Raw genomic sequence first — 27,660 nt, forward strand, 5'->3', positions numbered from 1 at the left:
CCCATCAGGCTCCCTCTGGGGGGCCTGCTTCTCCCTCTGCCTGTGTCTCTGCCTTTCTCTCTGTGTCTCTCATGAATAAATAAACGAAATCTTTTAACAAAAAAAAAAGAAAGAAAGAAATTACTCTGACTCTGGATTTCTTAATCCAGAAATGTTGACTGAGTCCCTGCAAAAGGTTTTTTTTTATTCTTTCAAGTTCTGTAAGGCTGTTGGACATAAAAGGGTGCCAGTTCCATAAATGAAAATAATTGGTAGATGGTCACACCAGAGAGCACAGGGAGGAGAGGAGTGGAAGGGAGAGTCCCAGAAAGAGATCAACCACGGTGGTTTGGCCTTTGCTCTTTCTCTTCCTTTATGGTGATCACACTCATCTCCCTACTAAATCCACACTGCACTAGAGGGGAGTCAGGAGGTAGCAGGCAGAGGCACTGTGGTTTCTTTCTTTTTTTTTTCTTTCTTTCTTTCTTTCTTTCTTTCCTTTCTTTCTTCTTTCTTTTTTTTTAGAGAGAGACAGAAAGAGAATGCAAGGAGGGGAGGGGCAGAAGGAGAAAGAGAGAATCTCAAGCAGGCTCCATGCCCAGTACAGAGCCTGGCGTGAGGCTTCATCTCAAGACTCTGAGATCATACTTAAGCCTAAATCAAGAGTTGACCCTTAACCGACTGAGCCATCCAGGCACCCCATGGCACTGTGATTTCTACCTCAAGTCTTCAAGTAGTTACTGGATTCATCTGTATAGCCAATAGGTCACATTTTGCTCCCCTCCCCTCTTGTTCATGGGTAGAGACAGGGGGAGGGTGAGAAGATACAATGCATAAAGAAAACCCTGCAGGGGCATCTTCTGCCCCTTATTACTGCTCTGACATAGCTGTAGCTCTGACCACTGTCATGTCTGAGCCCACATCATCATGATGCCCTCCTTCTCTACCCATGACATGGGTCACATTTGTATCTCTTGCCCAGCCCCTCCTTTACCCTTCATTTGGCTATTTCAAGAACGTGTGCCATCAGTTGTCGTATGTCCAAACAAAGGCCTTGCTTGTGGAGCTACTGACTGTTGCAGCTGGAAGGGGCCAGAGGGCCCCCTCGTGCTCTATGTGAGAAACTGAAAGTGGTGATACATATGGACGCTCACCGCAGAGCAGCTCACACAGCACAGCTCTCTCTCCATACACACCCCAGGTAAAGCTCCGTCTTGGAAATCTATCTCTACTGTTGTAGAGACTCAAAGTTCAGCAATACTTGTTGATTCATGGAGGTGAATGAATAACTGGAGCAGAATTTACAGATTTTACCCAACATCAGTGCTTCTCAAAGTATAGTCTTAGATCACTCAGTTGTCAATGGGGTTCTCAATGAAAAAGGTTTCCTGGGCCTCCATCCTACTAAGAATCCGAATCTCTGCAGGGGCTATGTAGGAATATACATTTTTAACAAGTTTCCCAAAGGATTTTAGGCACCATGAAGTCTGAGAACTGCTGTTGGAGCCATATTGAGGTTTCTGTAATGCAAGGATGTGAGGGTACAAAGAAATTCACATGCCATGGGTACCGCTAAACATAAAGAAACGTAAGAGTGGCCATCTGGACAGCCCCCAGTATTTCCAACTCAATATTTCTAACATAAACTGGGACCTAAAGTCATTGAAGTCGGATCAAACAATCGTAGGATGAAGACCTCACACCTCTGGTGCCCACATCTGCCTTAGGAACAATGGCAGCTCTAAGTGCACAGATCCCGCCCGAGGGGGCCTGCAGCTGTGAGGGCTGCACTCACTCGTAGGGAATGCTTCTGAAGATGATGTGGTCCAGGAGGGTGATCTGCTCAGCCAGCTCCATGGCTGACAAGGTCTCAAAGCACTCAGCCTTCGGACAGTCTGTCTGCAAGAGAGGAAGGTGGGAATGAAACACGCCTAGAGCAGATGCCCAGCAGCTCACCACAGCTACTCCAGTACAAAGTCCATCAGAAATTCTAGCTATGAAGAAAATGGTAAAAGGCTCAGAAGAAAATGGTAAAAGGCTCAGAAGTATCAGCCAACATTAACAGTATGGACCAACTGCTAAGCCCCAAGTCAAATTTAGTTAATCTCACGGTGCTTCATTGAACCATGAACTATGGTTCATTGAACTATGGTCGAGCACCCAGTTACCAGTTACGGGCATAATATTGCTTGCCTTTGAGAAGTAGTCTGCACATAATTGTGCTGGATAGGACCATGGCTGGACTCACCAGTTGAATTATATCCTCTAATTTTAGGTGGATGTCATCTTGATCATCTTGTGAAAGGGCCCTAAAAAAAATAAATAAATAAAAATGTCCTCTATGAAAAGACAACAGACACGCCAGGAATGAAATGTCAACTTTCCCTGGCTGGCAAGTTGGAAGGTTTGGGTCCACTAGGCTGTGGTGCCCGCTGGAGGTTCCAGAGACATGACCTGGAGATGGGAAATCAAAGAAACAGGAAAACACACAGTTAAAGGCACAGGAGGATCATCGAGAGAGCTGACTTATCCCAGGGATCCAACTTGTTACCTACACGGTGGTAGTCGAAACACCCACCATCAAAGCAAGCCTGAGCATGAGAGGATCAGTGCTGTTAGTTCAGGCATCCTGCAATACTGTCAGTGGGGGATCCCAAGAGGCCTGGGGGCCCCATCCACATTCCTCAACCACCTACCCTGCCCCTTCCCTGCTGATGCCAAAGCAAAAGATGCAGAGCCACCTCCTCCCTGTGTACACGTAGACCAGAAGTGCAAGGGAGGTCTTGGTGTGGGGCGGGGAGGGGCAAGAATTTGAGCAATGGGAGGCAGAAGCCAGCAAGTAAACTCTTCTCTCTCCCAGATGGACTTCCCTGAGATGCATTTGGTGCTGTAGCATCCCACACACAGTTATTCAGCTCTCAATATTTTTTTTCAGTGATGAATTACTGAATAAATGCATAAGTTAATTAACCCTGAAATGGGTGCTGGTTTCAGAGGGGGAGAGATATTTCATGTCCAACAGAAGTTCAGAGTCCAGGAGAATTTTATTGATTATATAACTTACCATCAGGGCCAAGCATTTTAAGTTTTCCAAGATGAAGGCACAATTGCATATTAAAAGTACTAAAATGTTTAAACAGTCCCAGGTCACGTAGCCTGTCTGCTGGAAGAAGGCAGTTTTCAAAGAAATTACAATGTGATGTTCCATTGTGCTCTGAATTGATGAAAACAAAACCACCCCTTCAAAAATATGAAATCAACAGAGATGGGCTACTATATACCTGCTACACGCCAGCCACGTGTGAGCCACCTGATATACACTCTCTCGTAGCATAAAAATATGCCTTCAAAGTAAGCATTCTGATCTCCATTTTACAGATGAGGAAACCAAAGTTCAAGGGAACTAACTTGCCCAAACGTTTGGTCAGCTGTGCTATCCTGCTGCCCTTGCTTGTCCTAGGCAAGCGTATAAAGGCACCTCTCTGAGGATCCAGCACAGAACACATCCCAAAACGTCCAGTCTCTTCCCTCTATCTTCCTCTCTTACAAAAGCTCTTGGCTGTTTGCCAGGGAGAAGATTCCTTCTAGATGACAGGAGTAGCAGTACTCTGGCCAGCAATGAGCCGTATCATTTGTGAGCAGAGAGAAATACTCATCATATGATAAAAGGCAGATTAAGGTGAGGAAAATATAAGCAAACTCAAGTCTTTCTCCAAAGACTGTTAAATCACACTTAAGGATTACACACAAGGGAGAAAAGTGACTCTTTCCCAAAGCTTATGTCATTCTTTCCAGGGTAGTCTAGGTTCCTGGAGAGAGATCGGTGGCCACATAACTATGTGTACCCATGGAAAAGATCTTTCTTTACGAGGCTGGGCAATAGTCTTTCCTTGGAAAGAAGTGGTCAAGGAGTTAGTTAGCGTCTATCAAATGTTCCTTTCCTTGGTGATCTCACACTAATGTTTCAAGATGTGTTCTGGTCATGTTAAATTATCTAACATTTTTTTCTTTTCCCAAGTGCCTATCTTTGTTGCTTGGGGCTTTATGAGGCTTGGGGGTCACCTTTTCATGACCTGAACCTATTCCAGCTGACCACCCATGAGGTCAGACTTTGTTGGTTTGGTTTTTTTTTTTTTTTTTCATTTTTCGGCATGTTCATTGTCTACCAAAATCTACATCTACAGAGATTCAGAAGCCACCTAGTCAGACAATGTTGGAGAGGAAGTAGTATTTTAGAAATAGAAGTCTTGATCGGAGGTTTTTATTCACAAACAAGACAAAAAACTAGATATGCCAATTAAGTTTCTTCATCAGAAAGTGACCCCTGTGAGACTACGTGAGACAGAAGCGGTTTATTATTGGAAGCTTTCAGTATACTGTATAAATGTAATATATGTTTGCATACAGTTCATGTTCATATCTCATTGTTTGACAGCTTGACTGCATATACATCTCTAATGTCAGGGTTACATTTAACTACAATGTGATATGTCTTTATCTCTCGCAACCACAACTTGTATACACTGAGGGGGTATGTTCACAAATTTTCCCTTAGATGTGAAGGCCCCTCTATCTCTGGCCCAGTTCTAATAGAGGATGGACTTGCTCCTAGTCTTCTGACTGCCGTAGTGCTTTGACGGACACTCCGGGATACTGGGTTTCTCTCACATCTCCCAGTTGGCATGATCAACTTAATATCTGCATTTATAAATGAAATGCCAAATAAAAAATTTAAAAGGAAATGGGATTTTTCAAGTTCTATGACTCTTTCAACAGTAGAAATCAAACAGTAGAAATAGAAATCAGAAATCAACAGTAGAAATCTTAAAAACAGAGCCAAGAGCAATTGGCCTCTGTCTGAAGACTGGTCCACACTCTCTGGGCTTCCTGCTTGCTACTGAGAGTGGCCGGCTTATGCCCATGGCATGACGTGCCTCCATCTCTGCTCCTCCTCACTTTGTGAATGGTCTTATCACTTGTAGCTTCCCCTTCTGGTACCTGCCAGACCACCTCTTCCTTCCTTGGCTTTCTTGCACATGGCTTTTCTTCCTTCCAGAATTACTTGAGCCCATGGCTACGTATGCTCTGAAGTCAGATGTCCACACAGGCATGGAAACCTTTAGTACTAAAATCTCCCGGTTTGGGTTGGAAATAATTCCCTGTTTGTTTCCAGATTAAGAAATAAATGAACAGGAAATCCCTGGTTGGCTCAGCAGTTTAGTGCCTGCCTTCGGCCTCGGGTGTGATCCTAGAGTCCTGGGATCCAGTCCCACACTGGGCTCCCTGCATGGAGCCTGCTTCTCCCTCTGCCTCTCTCTCTGTGTCTCTCATGAATGAATAAATAAAATCTTTCAGAAAGAAAAGAAAGAAGAAAGAAAGAAGGAAAAGAAAGAAAGAAAGAAAGAAAGAAAGAAAGAAAGAAAGAAAGAAGAAAAAAAGAAAGAAATGAACAGAAACATCTTTATAATTTTCCATAATAATTATCATTTCTTATAATTATCGTATGTTACAATTTTCAGATAATTTTTAAATAATCCTTTTGATGTGCACCTAGGTGGCTCAGTTGATTAAGCATCTGCCTTCGGATCAGGTCATGATCCCAGGGTCCTGGGATCAAGCCCCACATTGGGCTCTCTGCTCCACAGGGAGCCTGCTTCTCCCTCTCCCTATGCCTGCCGCTCCCCCTGCTTGTGTTCTCTCTCTCTCTGTCAAAAAAATAAATAAAATCTTTTTAAAAATCCTTTTGATTTGTTTCTTTTTCAAAAACTCCATGATGAGATTTTTTCACAAAGAGATTTCATGAATGATGGTATTTCATTGGTGATGGTTATTTAGAGGTCTTCCTTCCTACGCTACTTGGTAATCATTCTGACATGATTTTAAAATATAAATATGTAAGTATCATACATATAAACATAAGTATCTGTATGGTAAGTTATCAAAAATCCTAACAAATTACTGTACCTTCCTCCTCTAATCACAATCGTGTATGCTGGGGCAGGGACTGGGAAACTTAACACAGGTGGGATGAATTACTTGGCAGGAGAGCTTCAATCAAAGGTCAGTTTTCTTGCACGAGGATTTTTTTTTTTTTTTGCATAAATATATTCACTTACTTGTTGGGAAGATAAGCGAGTGCCTTGGAGACCCAGCTGACCCAAGAGGGACTCAGGGTATGGCTGTCTGCTCAGCCAAAGGGCTGCTGACCCCACTGGTATCTGTCTGCCTTAATTGTTGTACTTAGAGCTAAACAAAGACTTTTGTCTTGGCCTCATTGGAAAAAAGATAGGTCAGGGGGCGGGGAGAATGGATGGTGTAAATATCTATTCCCTGCAGGCTCTTTGGGTGGATTTTGAATTGTGATGCTGAAAGATGGAGCCAAAGGAGCTATTTTCACCAAAGATGGAAAAGACCAACACCAAGACTCTGGGTTGAGTGAGGCTCTTCTGGGGCCCCTCTGGCTTAGTTCCCTAAGGCAGGTGGCATCTTTGTCAGCTTTTTGATAGGGAAATAATGGCTTTAGAGGACATAGCATTTTTTTTGCGTGTGTGTGAAAAAATTTAGATTTAGATTGATAGACAGCTGGACTCAGTTCAGATGATCCCAATTTTGTTGGCAACACCCAAAGCATCATAGTCAGGAGCCAGTCGAACATATGCTTTCTTCTCTCCATCAGGCCTGATCAAGGTGTTGACCTTGGCCACGTCACTGGCATAGGGCTTCTTCACAGCCTGTTTGATCTGATGCTTATTGGCCTTGACATCCACAATGAACACAAGTGTGTTGTTGTCTTCTATTTTCTTCATGGCTGACTCGGTAGTGTGGGGGAACTCGATGATAGCATAGTGATCAAGCTTGTTGCTCCTGGGGGTGCTCTTTAGAGGATATTTGGGCTGCCTTCAGAGATGCAGGGTCTTGGGTCATCAGAATGTAGGTGACATGCGGATCTTCCTTTTTCTTTTGTGACTGTGCATGCCTTTCAGCACCGCTTTCTTAGCTTTCAAAGCCTTTGCTTTGGCTTTGGCTTTGGGAGGGGCAGGGGCTTCCTTCTTCACCTTCCATGCCATCTTCCGGACAAAGCATTCTTGACAGAAACAATGGTGGCACTGATAAAGTCTCTCCCTCAGGTGGTATTTGGGCAGTGAACCTGAATTAAGATGCTGAGGCAGAAAAGTGACTGGGTTTGCTCCTAGCACACAGTTCTTGGGACTTCTGGAAATCTTGGGAAGACTTTGAAAGAGGTCAGAAGTGTGAGTGGACAGCTGGGAGCATCCCATCAGTAGAACTGTATTTTTGTTTTGTTTTTTTACTTCTTTTTTTCCTCTTGCAAAATAGCAAGTGGGTTATGACTATAGTTTTTTTGTGTAACAACTACATTGAGATATAATTCCCATGTCAAATAATTCATCCACTTGAAGTATACATTTGAATTCTTTTTTTTTTTGCATTCATATCTTTGTGCAATATTAAATTGGCTTTTAGTGTCATTATGATCTCTTTTGTAGAGACAAGGTGAAGAAGCCTGAGGAAATTTGAGTTTAATTAAGACCTAGCTTGGTTTTACTTGTGCCATATTAGCTTGATGGAAGAAAATATTTTTCCTAAGAGTTACTGTCAGAGTAAATAAAAATAATAATAACAAGTGTAGCAGTAAAATGAGTGCCATTTATGTTTCAGGCATTGTGTTAAGCTCTTTGTACATATTATATCATGTAATTGTCATAACAACTCAATAATAGGTATCACTAGCCTCATTTGTAAAATGAGGGGACTGAGTTTTAGACTCATTGAGAAACTTGGCATCTCCAAGTGTCGGAACCAAGATTATACCTGTGAATGCTGCAAAAGTTAGAATCAGACTCTGCTCCATGTCATGGTCCCAACTGTACCATCTACTAAAATTTCTATTTCTTATTGATCCCACACCTCTAATTCTCAGGTCATTTATTCAACAAAAAGGATGCACATGTCTTTCTTAAACCTGATAAATAATAAAGACTTGGGATGGTAAATAGGATTTATCTTAAGGGGATAACTCCCTTAAGATAAACTCCCAGAAGAGCCCCTAAACCAAAGAAGGGTCTGGTGATGGAATCTTGAACTGATGGTACTAAAAATAACTCATGAGCCAATTGCTAAAATGTCACAGACCAAAATCCAGCATCCCTGCATTAGAGTGACTTCCAAAAACATGGTAGAGCTAAGATAGACTCCCTTCTGAATAACAAAGAAACAGTATAGTCAAGGTTAGAAGAAAGAAAGGACTTCTTCAAGAGATTATAAATGAAGATGAAACTAGAAGTCAAAATGATAAAGTAGTATCAGGTCTAACAGATAGATGCTGGGCTTCCTATCCCTATGTGGGGACAGATGATATAGCCATGCATCAGGTGGAAAGCTGTAACTAAAATGCCTGCACCAAAAAAAGTCCGCCCATCAGTTCAAGAAACTATAGAAAAGTTTGTTACCTGCTTGAATGCTGGGTGTAATGACAGAAACTAACAGTCTCTCGTGGGAAACCCAAAGTTCAAGCTTTTATGACACCTACAAGCTTTTATACAACCTCATGATGTGGGAATCCTAACCTGAGAAGTCATCAGTAAAACTGGCCTAGGACCTGTGAAACAAGCTAAGGAAAACACATAACTACTATATGGTGGCACATCCACAAGCCAGGGGCACGGGACAGTCACAGAAATGCTACAACCCTGCTCATACACCCGAGTTTACAATCAACAACTAGAACCAATAGTAGGAAAACATCTGTCTGCAATGCCTGCTGGGGTCACAGGAGAGATCCTTTAAGGCTTCCTCCTTTTCACTTTTGGTGCTGCAGTGAACCACTGTCTGGCCACACCGAGAGGAGCAACTGCACTCCTGTCTCCACACAAGTTATGTTCCCAGGCCAAGTCTTCCCGAGGCAGCAGACACCAACCTGCCCCCAGAAGAGAGAAGATGATATGTAACATTTGACAGTGACAGCAGAATCCCGACTGCTCCCAGGAATCTAAGATATTCCTTTCTGGTTGAATAGGATCTTATTTTCTAGAACACAGCACAAAGCAACCAATGTCATTAGGAGGAACCTGCAACTGTGTTTTACCTCAGGATATTCGCCGTGGCTTTCCTTTCCTGGGGAAGAAGGTCTGGGTCTCGCAAAACTTCTTCTAGCAAATTCAGAACATTCATCTTTAGTTCGTTGTTGAGTTCAAAATCCTATAAAATAAAATGGAACTTTTAAAATTTTAGTTGTGAAGGTTTAAGCTCCATGCCATATGACGCCATTTCTCATGATAAATTCTCTAGAAGCTATGTATGGAAATTAAAATGTATGGACCCTAGGACTGCTCTCCCCACCAGAGATCCTGAGTTCACTGGTTCGGGATGGGGTCCTATTGTTGCTATTTCTGACAGGCTCCCCAGAGGGTGGGAATTCCTCAAAGACATAGGTACTTCCCTTAGCCTGGACCATTGTGCCTCCTCCTTTACTCCTCCACATTTACTTCTAATCATCTTTCACATCTAGGAGGTGATAAAATTTCTCCCAGGAGCTTCTTTAGTCAACCCAAGGGAATAAAGGGCTTTGCTTTGACATTCCCATGGTGCCCCTTACAATAATCTTTACTGTATGTAAAGGCTGAAGTAATGGTCTGGTTTCCCACTGGACCATGTGTTGGATAGTAACTGGGACATAGCAACAGTTAAAAAAAAAAAAAAAAAGATCTGATTTAAGAATAAAGTTTGTCATTTGGGCAGTGACTTGAATTAAGAACTTTAATACAGGGCATCCCAGGTGGCTCAGCAGTTTAGCGCCGCCTTCAGCCCAGGGTGTGATCCTGGAGACCCGGGATCGAGTCCCACATCGGGCTCCCTGCATGGAGCCTGCCTGCTTCTTTCTCTGCCTGTGTCTCTGCCTCTCTCTGTGTCTCACATGAATAAATAAAGGGGAAAAAAAGGAAAAGGAAAGAAAAGAACTTCAATACAGATATGCTAAGGGCTAAAGAATAAGTGGCACTCACACACACACAAGCCCAGGAGTGAGACTGAAGGGGCGCCCACTGGGCAAAGGTGGAACGATTAGAGCATCAAAATGAATAGTGAGAGTGAGAAGTAATAACCAACTGTATCAAAACAACCTGTGAACCCCTACTGATGTTCACAAAGACATACATGGGTAAATACATAAAGAGGGTAGAAGAGAAACTTTGCTTTATAGTAGAATTCCAATTAATACATGCAAAGACATTTTAAAAAGCTAGAAAAATCATCATTTTGTCCAAAGAAGTAATAACTTATCAGGCAACTGAATGGACGCTGAAATTTACTGGGAAGCAGAATTTATTAATTCTCCTGGCCATGCCAGAAATGACGGGTTCATTACAAAGAAAGACTCTGCAGACATCACCTCAACCATGTGGTCAGTTACCCCACTAATAAAGGAGCAAGTCACCACCGGGTACCTACTTGTGTGATGCTCTCTGAAAGCCATCAGTTATTTTTCTCCCCCCAAATGCACAGTCTCACAGTTGCATTGTGAGGAAGCATTGTGCTCTTCAAAAATGTTAATGTATTAAAAGACGAAACGTGGAGGTCTTCCATTTGAAAGGACACCGGAGGGTGGTACCACGGTTCCATGCAACGTGCGAATCTGGATCAGATCCGGGATCAAGGGGAAAATGTTACGAAGGGCATCGCTGGGACAACTGGCAAAAGTCCAGCCAGGACTGTGTACTAGGTGGGAATATTATCAATGTTAAATTGTCCTGAATTTGGTCATTTTACTGAGGCTATTTAAGAGCAGCTCCTTGTTTGGGAGGGCAGCAGGCGATGGAAAGTGAGAGAGCATAAATACGGTCAGCATGTAACTATGTTAACCACTATTAGGAAGGTAGATGGGTATTAGTGTTTCTGTTAAAACAACAAAACTAAAAGACAACCTACAGAATGGGAGAAGATACTTGCAAATAACCTATCAGATAAAGGGCTAGTTTCCAAAATCTATAAAGAACTTATTAAACTCAACACCAAAGAAACAAACAATCCAATCATGAAATGGGCAAAAGACATGAAGAGAAACCTCACAGAGGAAGACATGGACATGGCCAACAAGCACATGAGAAAATGCTCTGCATCGCTTGCCATCAGGGAAATACAAATCAAAACCACAATGAGATCCCACCTCACACCAGTGAGAATGGGGAAAATTAACAAGGCAGGAAACCACAAATGTTGGAGAGGATGTGGAGAAAGGGGAACCCTCTTACACTGTTGGTGGGAATGTGAACTGGTGCAGCCACTCTGGAAAACTGTGTGGAGGTTCCTCAAAGAGTTAAAAATAGACCTGCCCTACGACCCAGCAATTGCACTGTTGGGGATTTACCCCAAAGATTCAGATGTAGTGAAACAGCAGGACACCTGCACCCCGATGTTTCTAGCAGCAATGGCCACAATAGCCAAACTGTGGAAGGAGCCTCGGTGTCCATCGACAGATGAATGGATAAAGAAGATGTGGTTTATGTATACAATGGAATATTCCTCAGCCATTAGAAATGACAAATACCCACCATTTGCTTCAACGTGGATGGAACTGGAGGGTATTATGCTGAGTGAAATGAGTCAATCGGAGAAGGACAAACATTATATGTTCTCATTCATTTGGGGAATATAAATAATAGTGAAAGGGAATAGAAGGAAAGGGAGAAGAAATGGGTAGGAAATATCAGAAAGGGAGACAGAACATAAAGACTCCTAACTCTGGGAAACGAACTAGGGGTGGTGGAAGGGGAGGAGGGCGGGGAGTGGGGGTGAATGGGTGATGGGCGCTGAAGGGGGCACTTGATGGGATGAGCACTGTGTGTTATTCTGTATGTTGGCAAATTGAACACCAATAAAAAATAAATTTATTAAAAAAAGACAAAGAAAAAAATAAAAATAAAATAAAAATAAATAAAATAAAACAGAGATAGTGTTACATATTCTGGCATTTTTTTCCCTCTTGATTTGAAATTTTTAAAGGTAAAAAGTTGAAAAAAGAAGTAAAACGGTAACATTGTGTTTCTTGTAATCTCTTATTAAATGCATCCTTATAATACACCGACAGGCAGCATTGGGGATGGTCAGGTTTTCAGAGATGACGTGCGCTCTGCTAAGGCCTGCTTTCAAGTCCTGACTGACAGGCTATCTTTTTAGGTGTGGGCCTGAATGTGTATTTTCCCTCCTGTATAAAGTTACTCCTCATAACTACATTTTAACTTTAAGGAAAGTAATTTTGAAGCACTGACAGTCCGAGTTCTTTTAAATGATTAGAGAAAACACTGCTAATTAGAAAGAATCTAGTAGAAGAAAACAGCACATTTTCCCTATATTTAGTAAATTAGGAGCAAAAAGGTCCATAATTTCACAAATTGCAGACAATGTGACAGTCTGCCCTAATTTGAGTTGAATATTGTTGTGCCTCGGTTCAGTGGAGAATCGTACAAGAAATTTTTCTCCATGTTTTGCTTTTACTACTGGACAATCACTACCATTTCTTTGGAACAGGAGCCACACGGGCCTGGGGCAACACGGAGCTTAACATCTCTCAGCATCCTCAGGCTTTCAGCTGATATGTTTTTCTAAAATTTCATCTATTTATTTTCCAACAGCTTCTTGGCTGTTGGTTTTGCTTTTAAAATGTGTGCAAGTGGGCAGCCCGGGTGGCTCAGCCATTTAGCACCTGCCCTCAGCCCAGGGCACGACCCATGGGGGTCCCATGTCGGAATCCCTGCATGGAGTCTGCTTCTCCCTCTGCCTGTGTCTCTGCCTCTGTGTGTCTCATGAATAAATAAATAAAGTCTTAAAAAAATAAAAAAATAAAATGTGTGCAAGAAAAAGAGGGTAATATCTTGCTACTGTGTTTTATTTGCCTTTGCCCCATTTCAATGTGAAGGGAATATTTGTATACAGCTAATAACCTCACTAACTTCAATCCCTGAGCACTACCAAAGGATTTCTCAGCCATCAGGAGTCTGTTTCCTTAATGAATATTGGTATTTATTAGTGATGATAGAGTCCTCCTGTAGCTGTGTCAGTCTCTAATGATGCACATAATCTGATTATCTTAAAAGGATTTGTGTGAAGGACATCAGGCCAGTGTTTGGACCTTGCTGAGGGATAATCAGCAGTTTCATCAACAAGCTCCATTGAGTACCCCATCCTGGGCTCAAGAGGGGAAACAGTTCCGAGACCCCAGGAAGGCATTTTATGCACCCTGGAAAGATTAGCCTTTTCAAAGAGACCCATGAAAACTTGGGGGGATCTGACCAGACACCATGTGAAGCATGATGAAGGTTTTAGGTGAACATTTGCTCTGCTGCTGATGTAGCTGATGGAAAGCACATTATCCAGGGATGGCTGAGTATGAAATGTAAGAATTCTCACTCATCGTTTCCCCTTACGTTTGCACAGTTTTCCCCCATGTTCAAGGTGACCTGCTGTGCTTGTTTTCAGTGGTCCCTCAGCTGGGCCAGGAGCAGACAAGGCAGGAACCTATGATCTTGTGTCACATGTGGGCCACTGAGGCTGAAGGGATGTGGTCACATGGCCGAGACATGTCAGGAAGCACCAGCGTAAGGACAAAATCACAGGTTTTCCATGTCACTCTGGTCACCTGCACTTCTACCTGTCAAGGTAGCCATGAACCGCCTGCAGATCCTAATGCCGTAAGTAGGGCTGGAACAGGGACTGAGATTCTATTCTAACGAGCTACTGGGTGATGCTGATGACACTTTCAGTTCAAAGACTTTGCCATTATTTTTTAAAATTCATGTCAAAAAAAAAATTCTTAAAATTGGACTAAAAAAAAAAAAGGAAATTCTCAATCCTTTGATGTACTACCTAGACTGTAACAGACTAACATCTTTTTTTTAATTTGAGTTCAATTTGCCAACATATAGCATAACACCCAGTGCTCATCTAATATTTTCTTTTTTACCAATGCCTGTAAAATGCAGACTTGGCCTAACCATGCAAGAGCCACCACTTCGATAGAAACCTGGAGCAGCTAAAAGGCACTTGCCCTATGTAAAGCCAGAGGTAGATTCTTCATAATAAGTCTGCCTGACGGTCATTTTAAATGATCTGGAATCTAATTTTTGGTCCCATTTCCCCCGGGGCTGAAACGGGAAAGGAGAATCCTGGAGGGAGGTGGGCGGCCCCTGCTGCGAGGCCGCAATTGGGGTGCCCACGAGGTGGCGCTCCTGGGCCGTCCGGCCGCGCGGGAGTCGGGGGCCCCCACCTGCGGGCACCTGCGCGGCTGGGCCACCGCGCGCACCCCGCGCACCCCGCGCACCCCGTGCACCCAGGAGGAGCCCCTCCCGAGGCCATCGCGGCGACGGCTTACGCAGGGCAGGTTTTGTTTTCCAACTGCTGCAGCGGAGATGAGGACACAGACGATCAGAAAGAAGAAACCACCCTGCTTCCAAAGGTGGGGCGCCCAGAAAATGGGACGCTGCTCCGTTTCCGTCCCCAAAAGGGAGACGACAGCTCGCAATCCTTCAACACTTCCTGAGCACCTCAATTTATCAAAGGGGGAGCAAGAACAGCCGCGGGGCCGTGGGCAGATGAAGGAAAGAAACGTTTGTAACTATTGACCCCTGGAGCCCGGGACAGTGTGGCCTTGCTGCGTGCGCTGAGCCTAAGGAGAGCTTCTGGGCCTGCAAATGCAGCTCCGGGGACCCCGTAAATGCAACTCCCAGGGACCCCGCAAATGCAGCTCCCCGGGGCCCCCCGCAAATGCAGCTCCCCGACACCCTTGCAAATGCAGCTCCCGGGGACCCCCGCAAATGCAGCTCCTGGGGACCCCCGCAAATGCAGCTCCCAGACACCCCTGCAAATGCAGCTCCCAGACACCACTGCAAATGCTGCTTCACTGAACCCCTGCAAACTGGTGACAGCTCACGCGGAGTATCCAGGAACACAGCAAATGCTTGGGGATAAGAGGTTACCAGCCAATAATGTTAGAATCCTCCTCAAGAGATAAGCCGTGGCGAGATGAGTTTATTTTACCCAGATTTTATTGACTCTGCCCCAGCACATTCATAAATGATTAGAAAGTCAGTATTCCCCTTAGGTCAGTGAGCAATTCCTAGGGTCATAATTGTAAGTAAGACTTCTGGGAGTTGGCCACTGCTAGGTGATATTTTAATCACTTTATGATCTAATTTCACCCTTGATGGCAACACAGTTCCAACCATGATTCCCATTTTATATACAAGGAAGTCAAGGTACAGAGAATCTAAGTGTCTTGCTCTAAGTCAGGAGATGGCAAGCGGCGGATGCAGGACACTCCCTAGGCAGGGTCAGCCGCGGCCGGAGTGTCTAGCTGCTAACACGGCAGCCCGTCCAAAAACAGTGGCTGCCAGTGAGTCAGAGCTGGTGGCTTGGGCCGAGGACACATCAGACTGCTGCTTGCCACACTGAGTCGGGAACTATTTCCACCTATCCTAACACCCATTTGAGATGGAGATCTTGAAACTCAGGTTTGTATTAGTAAGACTAGATCACACGACAGGAAAATAATCTGTGGCGCAATAAATCAGATTCTCCTTGCTGACGGCCGAGGCATGGTGGCAATTACACTCATCCTTTCACGGGAGAGCAGGGTAACGATTAGTTCCCTTACACTATGTATGGCCAAGGGAACTCCAGGACATCGGGAAGACCTGATTCAAAAAACAAAGTTTGAGGGGGATCCCTGGGTGGCTCAGCAGTTTAGCACTTGCCTTCAGGCCAGAGTGTGATCCTGGGGACCCAGGATCCGAGTCCTGAGTCAGGCTCCCTGCATGGAGCCTGCTTCTCCCTCTGCCTGTGTCTCTGCCTCTCTCTGTGTCTCTCATGAATAAATAAATAAAATCTTAAAAAAAAAAAAAGTTTGAGGGTAAAGAGAATTATGAGGAGAATTTCTCACTGTAATCAGTACAGTGTATTCCTAACTGTGGCCAGAATTTTTAAAAGCTAAGTAGAAATACTGCGGAATGGAGTAAGACCACATAAATTTCAAACCTGGGACAGTGGGCTCATAAAGAAGGGGCTTCGGATGTATTAGGCTCAAAAATAAGAGCCTGGGGTTTGACAATGATTTTCAAGAAAATGAAGAGCATGCTGCTGTTTTGTTTTCTTTGACTACAGAAGATGAAGAATTTAATTTACATTGTGGTGGAGATTTAGGTTAGATCTGGGCCCATTTTGTCAATTGGGAAACTGAGGCAGAGATGCCCAGTGATCTTCCCAAGATTTATGCAAATCAACCTCGATAGGCTGAGGATATGCTTTTCTGGATTCCTCATTTTAATGACCTAGAAATAACAAGTCTCGAAACCAATGTGGTTTTCAATTCTTTTGAGGAGGGGAGACTTTATTCAGAACTTAAATGTTGAAACCTGATCCCAGGGGGAGATTGTGCTGGCTAAAAGCTGGCAAGGGACACTGTGCACAGCACCTGTGTGACCTCGTCCACCTGCCACCACCCCTGGTCGCCCTGCCTTCTTGCTGCCTCTGGGCAATCTTGACTCTGAATCACAGTTCGTGACACTCATTGGAAAAGTGAAAGGAAGCGTTTTCCAGCATTTCCCATCACCTGACTTTAAAAGTATTTTAAAAGCCTCTAGCCTTACAAAAGGAACAACCTACTCTAAAAACATCAGGAAGGCCATTAACTTTGGAATAAAACCCGACAGAGCAACCCCACAGTAATTCTGAATTTTCCAATACCTGTTCAACACCTACTCATAAGGTTCTAGAATCTCCAAAGAGGAACAGAATATACCGAAAATGTGTAACTGACCGTCATGTTGCAGCTTATGCACCAGGAAAAGGTGCTAAAACCCAGATATAATTAAACCCCAGATTTGTTAAGCATGGGTGCTCCTGGTGGGTGCTCAAATATTTGTTGAATGAATGGACAAAAGTTCTAGGGAGGATACTTAACTTGGAGACGCGTGGTAATATATTACCTAATTCTTCTTAAACTGGAGTTTTCAGAAATTATTTTAGCAGATGTGAGGTGGGAGGCTACCAGAGGGAGGCACAATGCAGAATGTGGAAGATAAGTTAGAACAAAATTAACTGGGAGGAGGCAAATGGCAATGAATGACACCAACTCAGCAACAAGGAAGGACTCATACAGGGAAGAAGTTTTCTAACAAATGATTCTGCATCTGAATGACTTGCTGAAATCCAGCCTCTAGACCTGAACTGCTGAACCTAGAAGAATTTTAAATACTGCCCACAACCTTGAAATCACGTAATTCCCAGGCTTACATCGCTGCATCCCAAAAGAGAATCAGTCAGTTTAGAAAGCATTTATCAGAAGAAGGATTTTTCCAGGTGCTGTGTTTTCCACTGGTTTCTAGAGAGGTGGTTAATTGATGCGGATGGTAGCTTTCAAGACAATGACAAAGACTGGTGAGAAAAAAAAACAAACCCAGTTTGCAAAGACTGCTTTTAATCTTCTTTTTAAATTTTCTTAGGTAATTAATGCCACATGGCAACAAAATGATCACTGACTTTAACTCAAAGAGTAAGTCTTAGTTTCTAAGTTATACTTTGTTCTCCATGCCCTGACCCAGAGGAGGGGAAAAGACTGCTCAAGAAGACTGGTGGGCAAACCTTAACCCTTTGCCTGTCGAGAAGACAGACTCAGAGTCAGGAACGTGGTGGAAATGGAATCTTTGACATTCATCCAGGAAGAAACTTTATTTTGCAAAGATGTTAGGAGGTACAGGTTGGTGGCATCTGGAAGCAGGGTGAGCAGGAGACAAAGCACAAAGAAAAGGGCAAAGGGTAGGCAACAACACAAGACCTGAACAAACCAGCTGATGCCCCCAGAGCTGAGACAGCTCCTTGGAGTCCTGGGGACAGAGTCCTAACATGACAGAGGGGCGCTGGTCTAGAGGAAGGCCCGAGGACTCAGTCCTGTGAGCCATGGGCTCCAGAAATACCTCGTAGGTCCACGAGGGAGCATGAGCATGGAGAATGGAAACTGGAAGAAGCAGCTCCTGATGTACATAAAATCCTGTATGGTGTCTCTCGCTGTTTTCTGTCCACGAAACCCATCCACAGAGAGTTAAAGAATCCCGCTGGTTCTACAGAAAAAGCGAAGTTTCTGTCTTGGCCACAATGGGAACTGAAAATAAGTTCCATTTAACACACTGGTTTCCTAAACTCTTAATTCTGTTTCACACAGACTTAAATAAATCCTGTTGTTAATTTCTCACTGTTTTCCTTTTTCTTTTCTTTTCTTTTTTCTGAAGACATGCGTGGAAAGCTTAAGGAGAGTTTAAAGGATGACAAAAGGGATGTATAAAAGGTAAGAAAAAACTCTGGTAAGTAGTTAAAGGAAGTAGGATCTTCTTGGTTGTTTAAAGTTAGAAAATGAAAATCGGGCAGCCCGGGTGGCTCAGCGGTTGAGCATCTGCCTTCAGCCCAGGGCGAGATCCTGGGGACCCGGGTTCCAGTCCCACGTCGGGCTCCCTGCATGGAGCCTGCTTCTCCCTCTCCCTGTGTCTCTGCTTCTCTCTCTCTCTGTCTCTCATGAGTAAATAAATAAAATCTTCAAAAAAATGAACATGAAAATGAAAATCTATTTTTGGGGTTAAAGAGAAAAAGGAAAGTCCATCATTATCAGATAATAGTTTCTGATTTTGTATGTTCATTTTGTATTTTCTAGAGCGCTCTGACCAAGAATCCATTTGTGCATCAGGACCCCTTATGGGTAGATCATTCCACCAGTTTTATGAATGAGCAAGATGGCAAGTTACAGAGGACTCTAGCCCAGGGTTCCAGATTTCCCTCCTCACCTGCCTGAGTCCTTTCTGACCCAGGGACTAAACTGAAATGTGATGCCCAAGGCCATTTGTTCCAAGGGGAGAAGGACAAGACAGATTTTGATAAAATAATACAGCAGGATGGAATACGATACTGATGCAACGAAGTACCAGCTACGTGCTGAGGGAATGAGGGGGAGCCACAGGGAACGCAAGGGCCTGGCCTAATCAAATAGAGCATTCTCTGTCTCGCCTTGGCTGCCGGCTTGGGAAACCTGAGTTTGCGAACAAACATTGGTTTGTCCCTGGTGGATTTGGGGGATTTTTTTAGCCTGGATGTGCAGAGGCCCATGGTAAGTGGTGTGGACAACCAGAAGCAACTGGGCAGTCATCAGTAAAGCTGAGACTAACATAGAAACCGGTGTAGCCCGTTGGTTACCTTCCCAGTCGGGGCACTTATGAAACTATTTGCCAGGTAGAAGCAGGAGACAATGCACTTGTCATTACGCAGAAATAGTTCATAGCTGCCAGCTTCTCACGTTGCCACTAAATTCCCTCTTCTTGGTTCCAGTGTCCCCATTGACACACCCACTGGCAGGAGACGGGAGTCTCATTGTACTTCAGGGATGCTGAACAGGGGGCCAGCATCCTCATCCACCTGTTGGGGGGGGACGTCTGGGGTCTCCTGACCTTTCACCACAGACAGCACTAGCTCCAGCTCCCGCCACGGCCAGCTGGGGAGGCTGGCACAGGAGCCTTGCTCTCACCGTCTGAATGCGGGAGGTGCCCCCCTGGCTGTCAGAGGGGAGCCAGCACTCTGCCCCCTAAAACCATACAAATCCTTTGTTCAAGGGACACAGAATAGACTCTGGGACAAAAGTAACTTTTCTAAGGAAAGATTTAGAAATAGAAAAAATGTTGTCAGGGTTGGCATAGGATATTCTCGCCCTTTTGAGTCAGAAGTGGCTTTGTACATTTTGCTTTCAAGCTGTCTGCACCCCAAGAGTTGGCTGACAAGATCAGGGGTTAGAGCATACGCTGGGGAGCCAGCAGCCCGGGTGTGCAACCTGCTTCCACCACCTGCTATCTGTGTCATTTCAGGCAGATTATTTCATCTCCCGAGGCTTCAATTTCCCCATCTGTAAAGCTGGGATAATGACAGTCTCTTAAAAGGTTCAAGTGAGGGGTAAATGATTTTATATTTGAAAACTGCTTAGAACAGTGCCTGACACAAGAGCAAGCAATAAAAGAGACAACAACAAACAAACAAACAAACAAAACACTGGAAGCCTTGTCATTCAGAATGCACCCCCATAGAGGAAAAGGACACTTCCTTCTAAGTGGGGGATGATGTCTTCAAGTTGCCTCTAAAGACCATGTGCTCTGTAGCATAATCAGGACAGCCTCAGACCCCAGAGATCATTCCTCTGGCATGTAGTGGCACGTCCCCCCAGCTCAGTGCCAGCTACACATCTTCCTGGGACGTCGGGAAATCTCCTCAAGCAGTGGTAAGGACCTGGGGCAGAGTGGCCTGTAAAGTCCTGGCCCCTTCAGGAGCACGAGGACAGGAAGCGGCCACACAACACAGACAATGGTGTGGTCCAGGGAGGCATGCTTTCTCTGGCAAAGAGCTCAAAGAACAGGCACCTGTCCTCTGAAGACAGCCTCGCAAGTGGAAGGGGAGTGGTGACTCAAGAGCAGAAACCAAGCAGCGAGTGTAGATGGGAAAGATGCCCAGGGCAGCCTGGCAGGGCCAGGTAGAGATGAGCATGGGCTGAGCCCAAGGGCAGGCCAGGGCTGGAAGCCAGCTGAGCGCTGTCAGTAGGGTCGCCAGGAGCTGCCTATTCCATGGCTGGATCTTTCTTTTCTTTTTTTTTTTTAAATTATTATTATTTTTTTTATGGCTGGATCTTTCTTACCTGTTTCATTCTCCCACCCACATTGAAAGTCTGTACTATGCTCATCCTTGGCCCAACCTCCATTTCAGATTTGAACAAAGCATACATCTGAACTTAGTGCTCTAATTTGATGCCAGATTTAGTGTCTTACTACGCAGTGCCAAAAAATTAAAAAATTTAAAAAGGGCACTCTGTCAGCTGTCAAAATAACTAACAGAAGAGGTGAACTACATAAACTCCCGTTTTAGGACACCGTGATCCCTGAGGTCTTTGAACACACATAGTCCCTGGCACCCCGGCAACACCCACTTTTCCACCTCTGTTAGTCAACAGGGCATGATCCCACTGGACCACCCACTGGAGGCTGCAGGCTCGAAGCTCAAACGCAAGGACACTCACTGGGACATTCCCTACTGGGAAAGAGATTTTGCTTTCAAGCTCTCTGCACCCCAAGAGTTGAGATTTGAGATTTATAATCTTCTTGAGATCATATTCTTTGAGATTTATAATCCCAACACCAATGTTACTTAGAAGTTCTGCTCTGCCTACAGACCCAATACAGGTGTGTCCCTCTTTGGCAGGCTTATTGCAAGGGCCGAGTAGAGATGGATGACCCGTAACTTCCTGTTTCAGAGGGATGGGGAGATGCACAAGAGAGGGGTTGTTCTGAGCTGGATGTCGGGGAGCGGGGTCGGCTCACTGCTGTACTTCTGAGAGGTCTAGAGCTGTACAGTTATGCTGTAGTCTCTAGCCACATGTGGCCAGTTAAACTTCATTAAATTAAATAACATTAATTAGGCACTACAGATACTGAATGTTCCCACCGGTATAAATGGTTCAACGGGGGCAGTGGAAATGGAACCTCTCTGAGACCTCATCCCTCCACTGGTCATATCAGGGGGAACAACATTTGCCTGGGTTTTGGCCTGTGGCTCTGCCGAAGGCAGCCATCTGTCATGTCCTGAGGATCCGTCTCTAACAGTGACTCTCGTAGATCCTACTTCATGTAATCCTCAAAATCAGTAGAAGAAAGACATGACCTCATCCACACTCAGATAGAAGGAGAAATGGAGAGCCTAGAGGAGCTTTGCTCGGCCACATGGCTAATAAACAGGGAGGGGATTTCAATTCAGAAATTGACCCCGAAGCCTGTGCTCCCCACCATGGCCCCTCTGCTTTTCCAGCAGGCTTCTGAAGGCCCCTCTGCTCCGACATCCATGCTACCCGGACACAGTGGCCCGAGGTCAGAACCTACTGGGAGTTTTGGAGGTGTGAAAGCTTTCACCTCAACTACTATACATGGCTCCACAGTGGAGCTGTGAGAGCTGCTAATTCTTGTCTTATACCCCAAACTACATTTATTTCTTCAATGTGTTCAGGAAGTGTCACAGGATATGGATTCTAACAAAAAAGACTCTAGGGTCTGTGTGCATTTTTACATTTTACATGATAAAGCATATATAAAGCCCTCCTAATGGGAAAAGTATGCATGTATGTAAAAAGTATCTCCAGAGTGTTAAAAGAGCAAACCAGGGAAAATGAGTATAATTAGCAGATAAAAGGTTTTATCCTTAATATAGAAATAGTACATAATATCATAAGATCAACACTAAAACTAGCAGAAGATTGGGCAGTGCCCAGGAAGAGGGGCATGGGCTGGGAGGGGCCTCTTGGGTGCTATCCCATCCTGATCAGGGTGGTGGGTGTACAGGTGTGGTCAAAGGTAAAAAGTCTCTGAGCCACACCCTAAGTTTAGTGCCCTTTCTATGAAGAATGTGATCTCCAGGTAAAATGCAACAAAGCATCTAAACTGAAATATAAACTCGAGAGTTCTTCAGCAGCAGCTAAATGTGGGCTCTCTCTGTCCCCCAGACAATGAATGAAAGAGGACTGAAGTGAGTTAGAAACCTAACAGCTGAGTTATTTTGATACAGTCTGTGAAGCTGCTCTCCTGAGATGACCTGCACTTCCTGTATCACAAACAATGACGTCATCGTCAAGCAGTGATACTGTTTTTCACTGATCACAGTAAACTGCTCTGTCCACCATCCTTCTCCACCCCGCATATATTTTGGGCAAGCACTGAAGTTTTTGAGAACCTTTAGGTATGAGACTTCTCTCTTCAATCAAAATGTCCAATCCAGTACATTAATCAAAGTTCCAGTTCAGTCCAGAATAAGACATTTCCTTCCTGGCGTAGCTGGGCCTGCCCTCAGCCTGGCAGTCTACCTAAAGGCCCCTGTTCTTTCCCCAACACCTCCTCTCCGCTTCTCGCCTTTCTTTTCTTTTTCTTCTTAAGATTTTATTTATTTGACAGAGAGAGTGAGAGAGCACAAGCAGGGGGGAGGGGCAGAGGGAGAGGGAGAAGCAGACTCCCTTCGGGGCAGGGAGCCGACCCAGGGCTCCACCCCAGGACCCAGGACCTGATCCAAAGGCAGACACTTAACTGACTGGTCTACCCAGGCCACTCCTCGCTTTCCCTTCTTGCTTCCACTGTCCAGCGTATAGAACATCACCTGACTTGCTGGGGCAGGTGGAGCCGAGCTCAGCTCTGGATATAGCAGATGGACAGTGGCTAAGTCTTGAGGGGCACCTGGTGGGATTTTGGGAGTTCTCTCCACGGGATATGTAAGGCCAGTACCCCTGACTCAGGAAATGTCTGGATCCTTTCACACTCACATCTGCCCTGTGTCTGGCACACTCCAGTGCTCAATTCTTGTTAGTGAATGAATGAAGGAGGTGAGGGAAAAGAGAGGAAATAGCAACTAAACTCCTTTAGGAAGGAGATTTTCATGTGAATTGGTCAGTTTTATTTGATCTCATGCTTTTAAAACAATCCCCTTAACCTACAGTTAAGAAAATGAGTGACCATTTCATTCTGGTCACTTGTCCCTCAGACAGTAACCCAGGGTCTGATGGAGCAGGCTGTAGCCTGTGGACACAGCTGCAGGCTCCTTTATTAGTGCCACTCCATGATATGTAAAATCCCTCAAACAATCGGGACAGAAGAATCTTTCCAGAATCAGTGGGTCTATAAGGCAATTCGGGAAAATCAAAATTGCTATAGATTGTACACACCAGGCCTCTCACAGACACTTGAGTGCCAGCCTCAAAGCCCCTCCCTCTCCCATCTGTGCACAGAAGACAAAGCAGTCCTGGGAGCATGGGGTTAAAAGCACTGCAGGCCCCGAAACCTATAGACACCCTGGAATTGTGCAAATGTCCACACATGTCTCCTGCTATGAGACACTGGAGCTGTGTGTGGACACCTAACAAAAATACTTCCTTCTCTCTGATTTTCTAAACACACAGCACTGAGTTCTGGTCCCTCAGTGGCCTTAGTTCTGTCCTGACTGACTCTGCATATTTTAAATGCTAGAGAATGAGCAACAGCAACATTAACCTGTAAACTCTATTTGATAACTTTTCCTGGGCATCTCCCATGAACCCTGCATTGCAGAGCCCTGAGGAAGCAGACACAACGATGAAGGAGACACATCCCATCTATAGGGAATTAAGAGCTCCTTGTAGGGGGAGGAAATGTTCATCTCCTATCCTTAGCTGGAAGGGAAAGTTGGTCACACCCACCCACAGTGTACTTTATGTCTTTCCTGCTTCTCAATTCAATGTTGCCTTTAAACCTCATTACTACATCCTCGGGGGAGGCAAGAGATGGAGGGTTGTTCTCATTCTCAGAAGAGAATATTAACACCCAGTGAGGCCAAGGGACCAAATCAGCCCCCACAGAAGATATAGTGACAGAGCTCGAAGAAGAACTCGTGTATCCCGACTCTGCTAACCCACAGACAAGACATGTGGGAGACACCCAGGGAAGACTTGTGGCTTCACTTTCATCAAGAAAGGCAACACATGAGTGAAAAAGCAAAACAAAATGAGGAGAAACTAGGGCAGAACATGTAACAGATGAAAAATTTTAGAATCAGAATAAAAAACCACAATATTCTAGCCTTGCCAAATACTTACTAAAGGAAAGGCTAGAAGATTCCAGAATGGCATTCTAGTACACACTGCAGGGAAGGAGTTGAGGGTGACATCCTAGGGAAATTTTATTTCTCTGAGAACCAACACTCATAATACCGCAACTCTCTTTCTCCTGAATGAAGTTCAGGGTCGTATCTGCCAATATTAGTTATCTTTGATGAGATGGGAAATGATGAAAAATTCTATTGTTCAAGCCCTTCATATTTTGTATATCATAATTGTTTTGTATATCTTATATAATGATGTTACATAAAAATTGTGTCAGGAACTTCTGAAAGAAATTGAGGAAGGCACAAAGAGATGGAAAAATATTCCATGCTCATGGATTGGAAGAATTAATATTGTGAAAATGTCAATGCTACTGAGGGCAATTTACACATTCAGTGCAATTCCTATCAAAATACCATGGACTTTCTTCACAGAGTTGGAACAAATAATCTAAAGATTTGTGTGTAATCAAAAAAGACCCCGAATAGTCAGGGGAATACTCAAAAAGAAAACCAGAGCCAGGGGCATCCCAATGCCGGATTTCAAGTTGTACTAGAAGGCTGTGGTCATCAAGACAGTGTGGCACTGGCCCAAAAACAGACACATAGATCAATGGAACAGATTAGAGAACCCAGAATTGGGCCTTAAAGTCTATGGTCAACTACTATTCGACAAAGCAGGAAAGACTATCCACTGGAAAAAGGACAGTCTCTTCAATAAATGGTGCTGGGAAAATTGGACATCCACATGCAGAAGAATGAAACTAGACCATGGTCTTACACCATACACAAAGATAAACTCAAAATGGATGAGAGATCTAAATGTGAGACACGAATCCATCAAAATCCTAGAGGAGAACACAGGCAACACCCTTTTTGAACTCGGCCACAGCAACTTCTTGCAAGATACATCCATGAAGGCAAAAGAAACAAAAGCAAAAATGAACTATTGGGACTTCATCAAGATCAAAAGCTTCTGGGATCCCTGGGTGGCGCAGCGGTTTGGCGCCTGCCTTTGGCCCAGGGCGCAATCCTGGAGACCCTGGATCGAATCCCACGTCGGGCTCCCGGTGCATGGAGCCTGCTTCTCCCTCTGCCTATGTCTCTGCCTCTCTCTCTCTCTCTCTCTCTCTGTGTGACTATCATAAATAAATAAAAAAAAATTAAAAAAAATAAACTGTAGAAGAGTTAAAAAAAAAAAAGATCAAAAGCTTCTGCACAGCAAAAGAAAGAGTCAACAAAACTAAAAGACAACCTACAGAATGGGAGAAGATACTTGCAAATGACCTATCAGATAAAGGGCTAGTGTCCAAGATCTATAAAGAACTTATTAAACTCAACAGCAAAGAAACAAACAATCCAATCATGAAATGGGCAAAAGACATGAACAGAAATCTCACAGAGGAAGACACAGACGTGGCCAACAAGCACATGAGGAAATGCTCCACATCACTGGCCATCAGGGAAATACAAATCAAAACCACAATGAGATCCCACCTCACACCAGTGAAAAGGGGGAAAATTAACAAGATAGGAAACAACAAATGCTGGAGAGGGTGTGGAGAAAGGGGAACCCTCCTGCACTGTTGGTGGGAATGTGAACTGGTGCAGCCACTCTGGAAAACTGCGTGGAGGTTCCTCAAAGAGTTAAAAATAGACCTGCCCTACGAACCAGCAATTGCACTGCTGGGGATTTACCCCAAAGATTCAGATGCAATGAAATGCCGGGACACCGACACCCCGATGTTTCTAGCAGCAATGGCCACAACAGCCAAACTGTGGAAGGAGCCTCGGTGTCCATCGACAGATGATGGATAGAGAAGATGTGGTTTATGTATACAATGGAATATTCCTCAGCCATTAGAAACGACAAATACCCACCATTTGCTTCAACGTGGATGGACCTGGAGGGTATTATGCTGAGTGAAGTAAGTCAATCGGAGAAGGACAAACATTATATGGTTTCTTCATACGGGGAATATAAGAAATAGTGAAAGGGTTTAAAGGGAATAGGAGAGAAAATGAGTGGGAAATATCAGAGAGGGTGACGGAACGTGAGAGACTCCTAACTCTGGCAAGGGGTGGTGGAAGGGGAGGTTGGCGGGGTGACGGGGTGACTGGGTGACAGGCACTGAGTGGGGCACTTGATGAGATGAGCACTGGGTATTATGTTGTATGTTCACATATCAAACTCCAATGAAAAAATATACAAAAAAAATTTTTTTTAATTGTCTCAGGATGGAAGACTGGATGTCTGAGCAATTTGTACCATCCACGTCTGTCCCCAACGTAGGGAAGGGTCTGAGAAACCAGGTTTCTCAAGCGTGGGCCCCCTAAGCAGATGACGAAGTGCTTCCCCACATCCAAGCACACCTTAAGTAACAGGTAGCGAAGTATCTCAACTGTCTGAACAACAGCTAACACTTAGGGTCTTTCGAGATTACAGCTAAAGGCCCCAGGACACACTGAATAACGAGACCCTTGCTTTCATATCAATCCACTTTCTGTTCCGGGGACTTGGTGCTTTTCTTTCTAATCCTGGCTGGATGCATGTATCTATGCAGCCACTGTCAAGCCAGATGATCACACCTGCCTGCACATCTCTATCATACAAGCAAGGGATTCAGCCCACCCATCTCCCCGTCTATGAGCTCTCTTCACCCAAAGTAAAGTAAGACCAACAGATCGTAAATTGGTTCACGACTCTTTTTCTAGCCACTGCAAGGGTTCAATGCAAATTGGGAGGGATTCCTGTTTCAGATCATTAGAAAAAGAGGGCACTGGGGAGGGAGGGAAAGGAGGTGAGACTGATAGGGAAGCAAGATTAGAGGTTTCAGAGAAGATTTGCAGATAGGAGGGGGCTGGGCTTGCACTTGCAGCAGGGGAGACAACGGAGGGGCACCTGCTAAGCCTTGTGTACTGAAGCTACTCTGCACCTCTGAAGCCACTGGAGCCCTGGGATCAAAAGTCAGGACCCCGAGTCCAAAGCCA

The 27,660-nt window shown here is 44.5% G+C and overlaps 1 protein-coding gene and 1 pseudogene across 4 annotated transcripts in view; both read right to left on the reverse strand.

The window, feature by feature from the left end:
- RASGRF2 (Ras protein specific guanine nucleotide releasing factor 2) overlaps nucleotides 1–27,660 on the reverse strand; it is a 238,392-nt gene that overhangs the window by 18,961 nt on the left and 191,771 nt on the right. For all 4 annotated transcript variants that reach the window (XM_041752325.1, XM_041752326.1, XM_041752327.1 and 1 more), the window contains exons 19-21: nucleotides 9,083–9,195; nucleotides 2,228–2,288; nucleotides 1,775–1,878 (exon numbers count right to left, since the gene is read on the reverse strand). In XM_041752325.1, the coding sequence (XP_041608259.1) occupies nucleotides 1,775–1,878; nucleotides 2,228–2,288; nucleotides 9,083–9,195 (278 nt within the window). The remainder of the gene's footprint in view (nucleotides 1–1,774; nucleotides 1,879–2,227; nucleotides 2,289–9,082; nucleotides 9,196–27,660) is intronic.
- Nucleotides 6,573–8,171, reverse strand: LOC121489356 (annotated as a pseudogene).

This window comes from Vulpes lagopus, chromosome 4 (assembly GCF_018345385.1).
Source record: "Vulpes lagopus strain Blue_001 chromosome 4, ASM1834538v1, whole genome shotgun sequence".
NCBI classification, from domain to species: Eukaryota; Metazoa; Chordata; class Mammalia; order Carnivora; family Canidae; genus Vulpes; species Vulpes lagopus.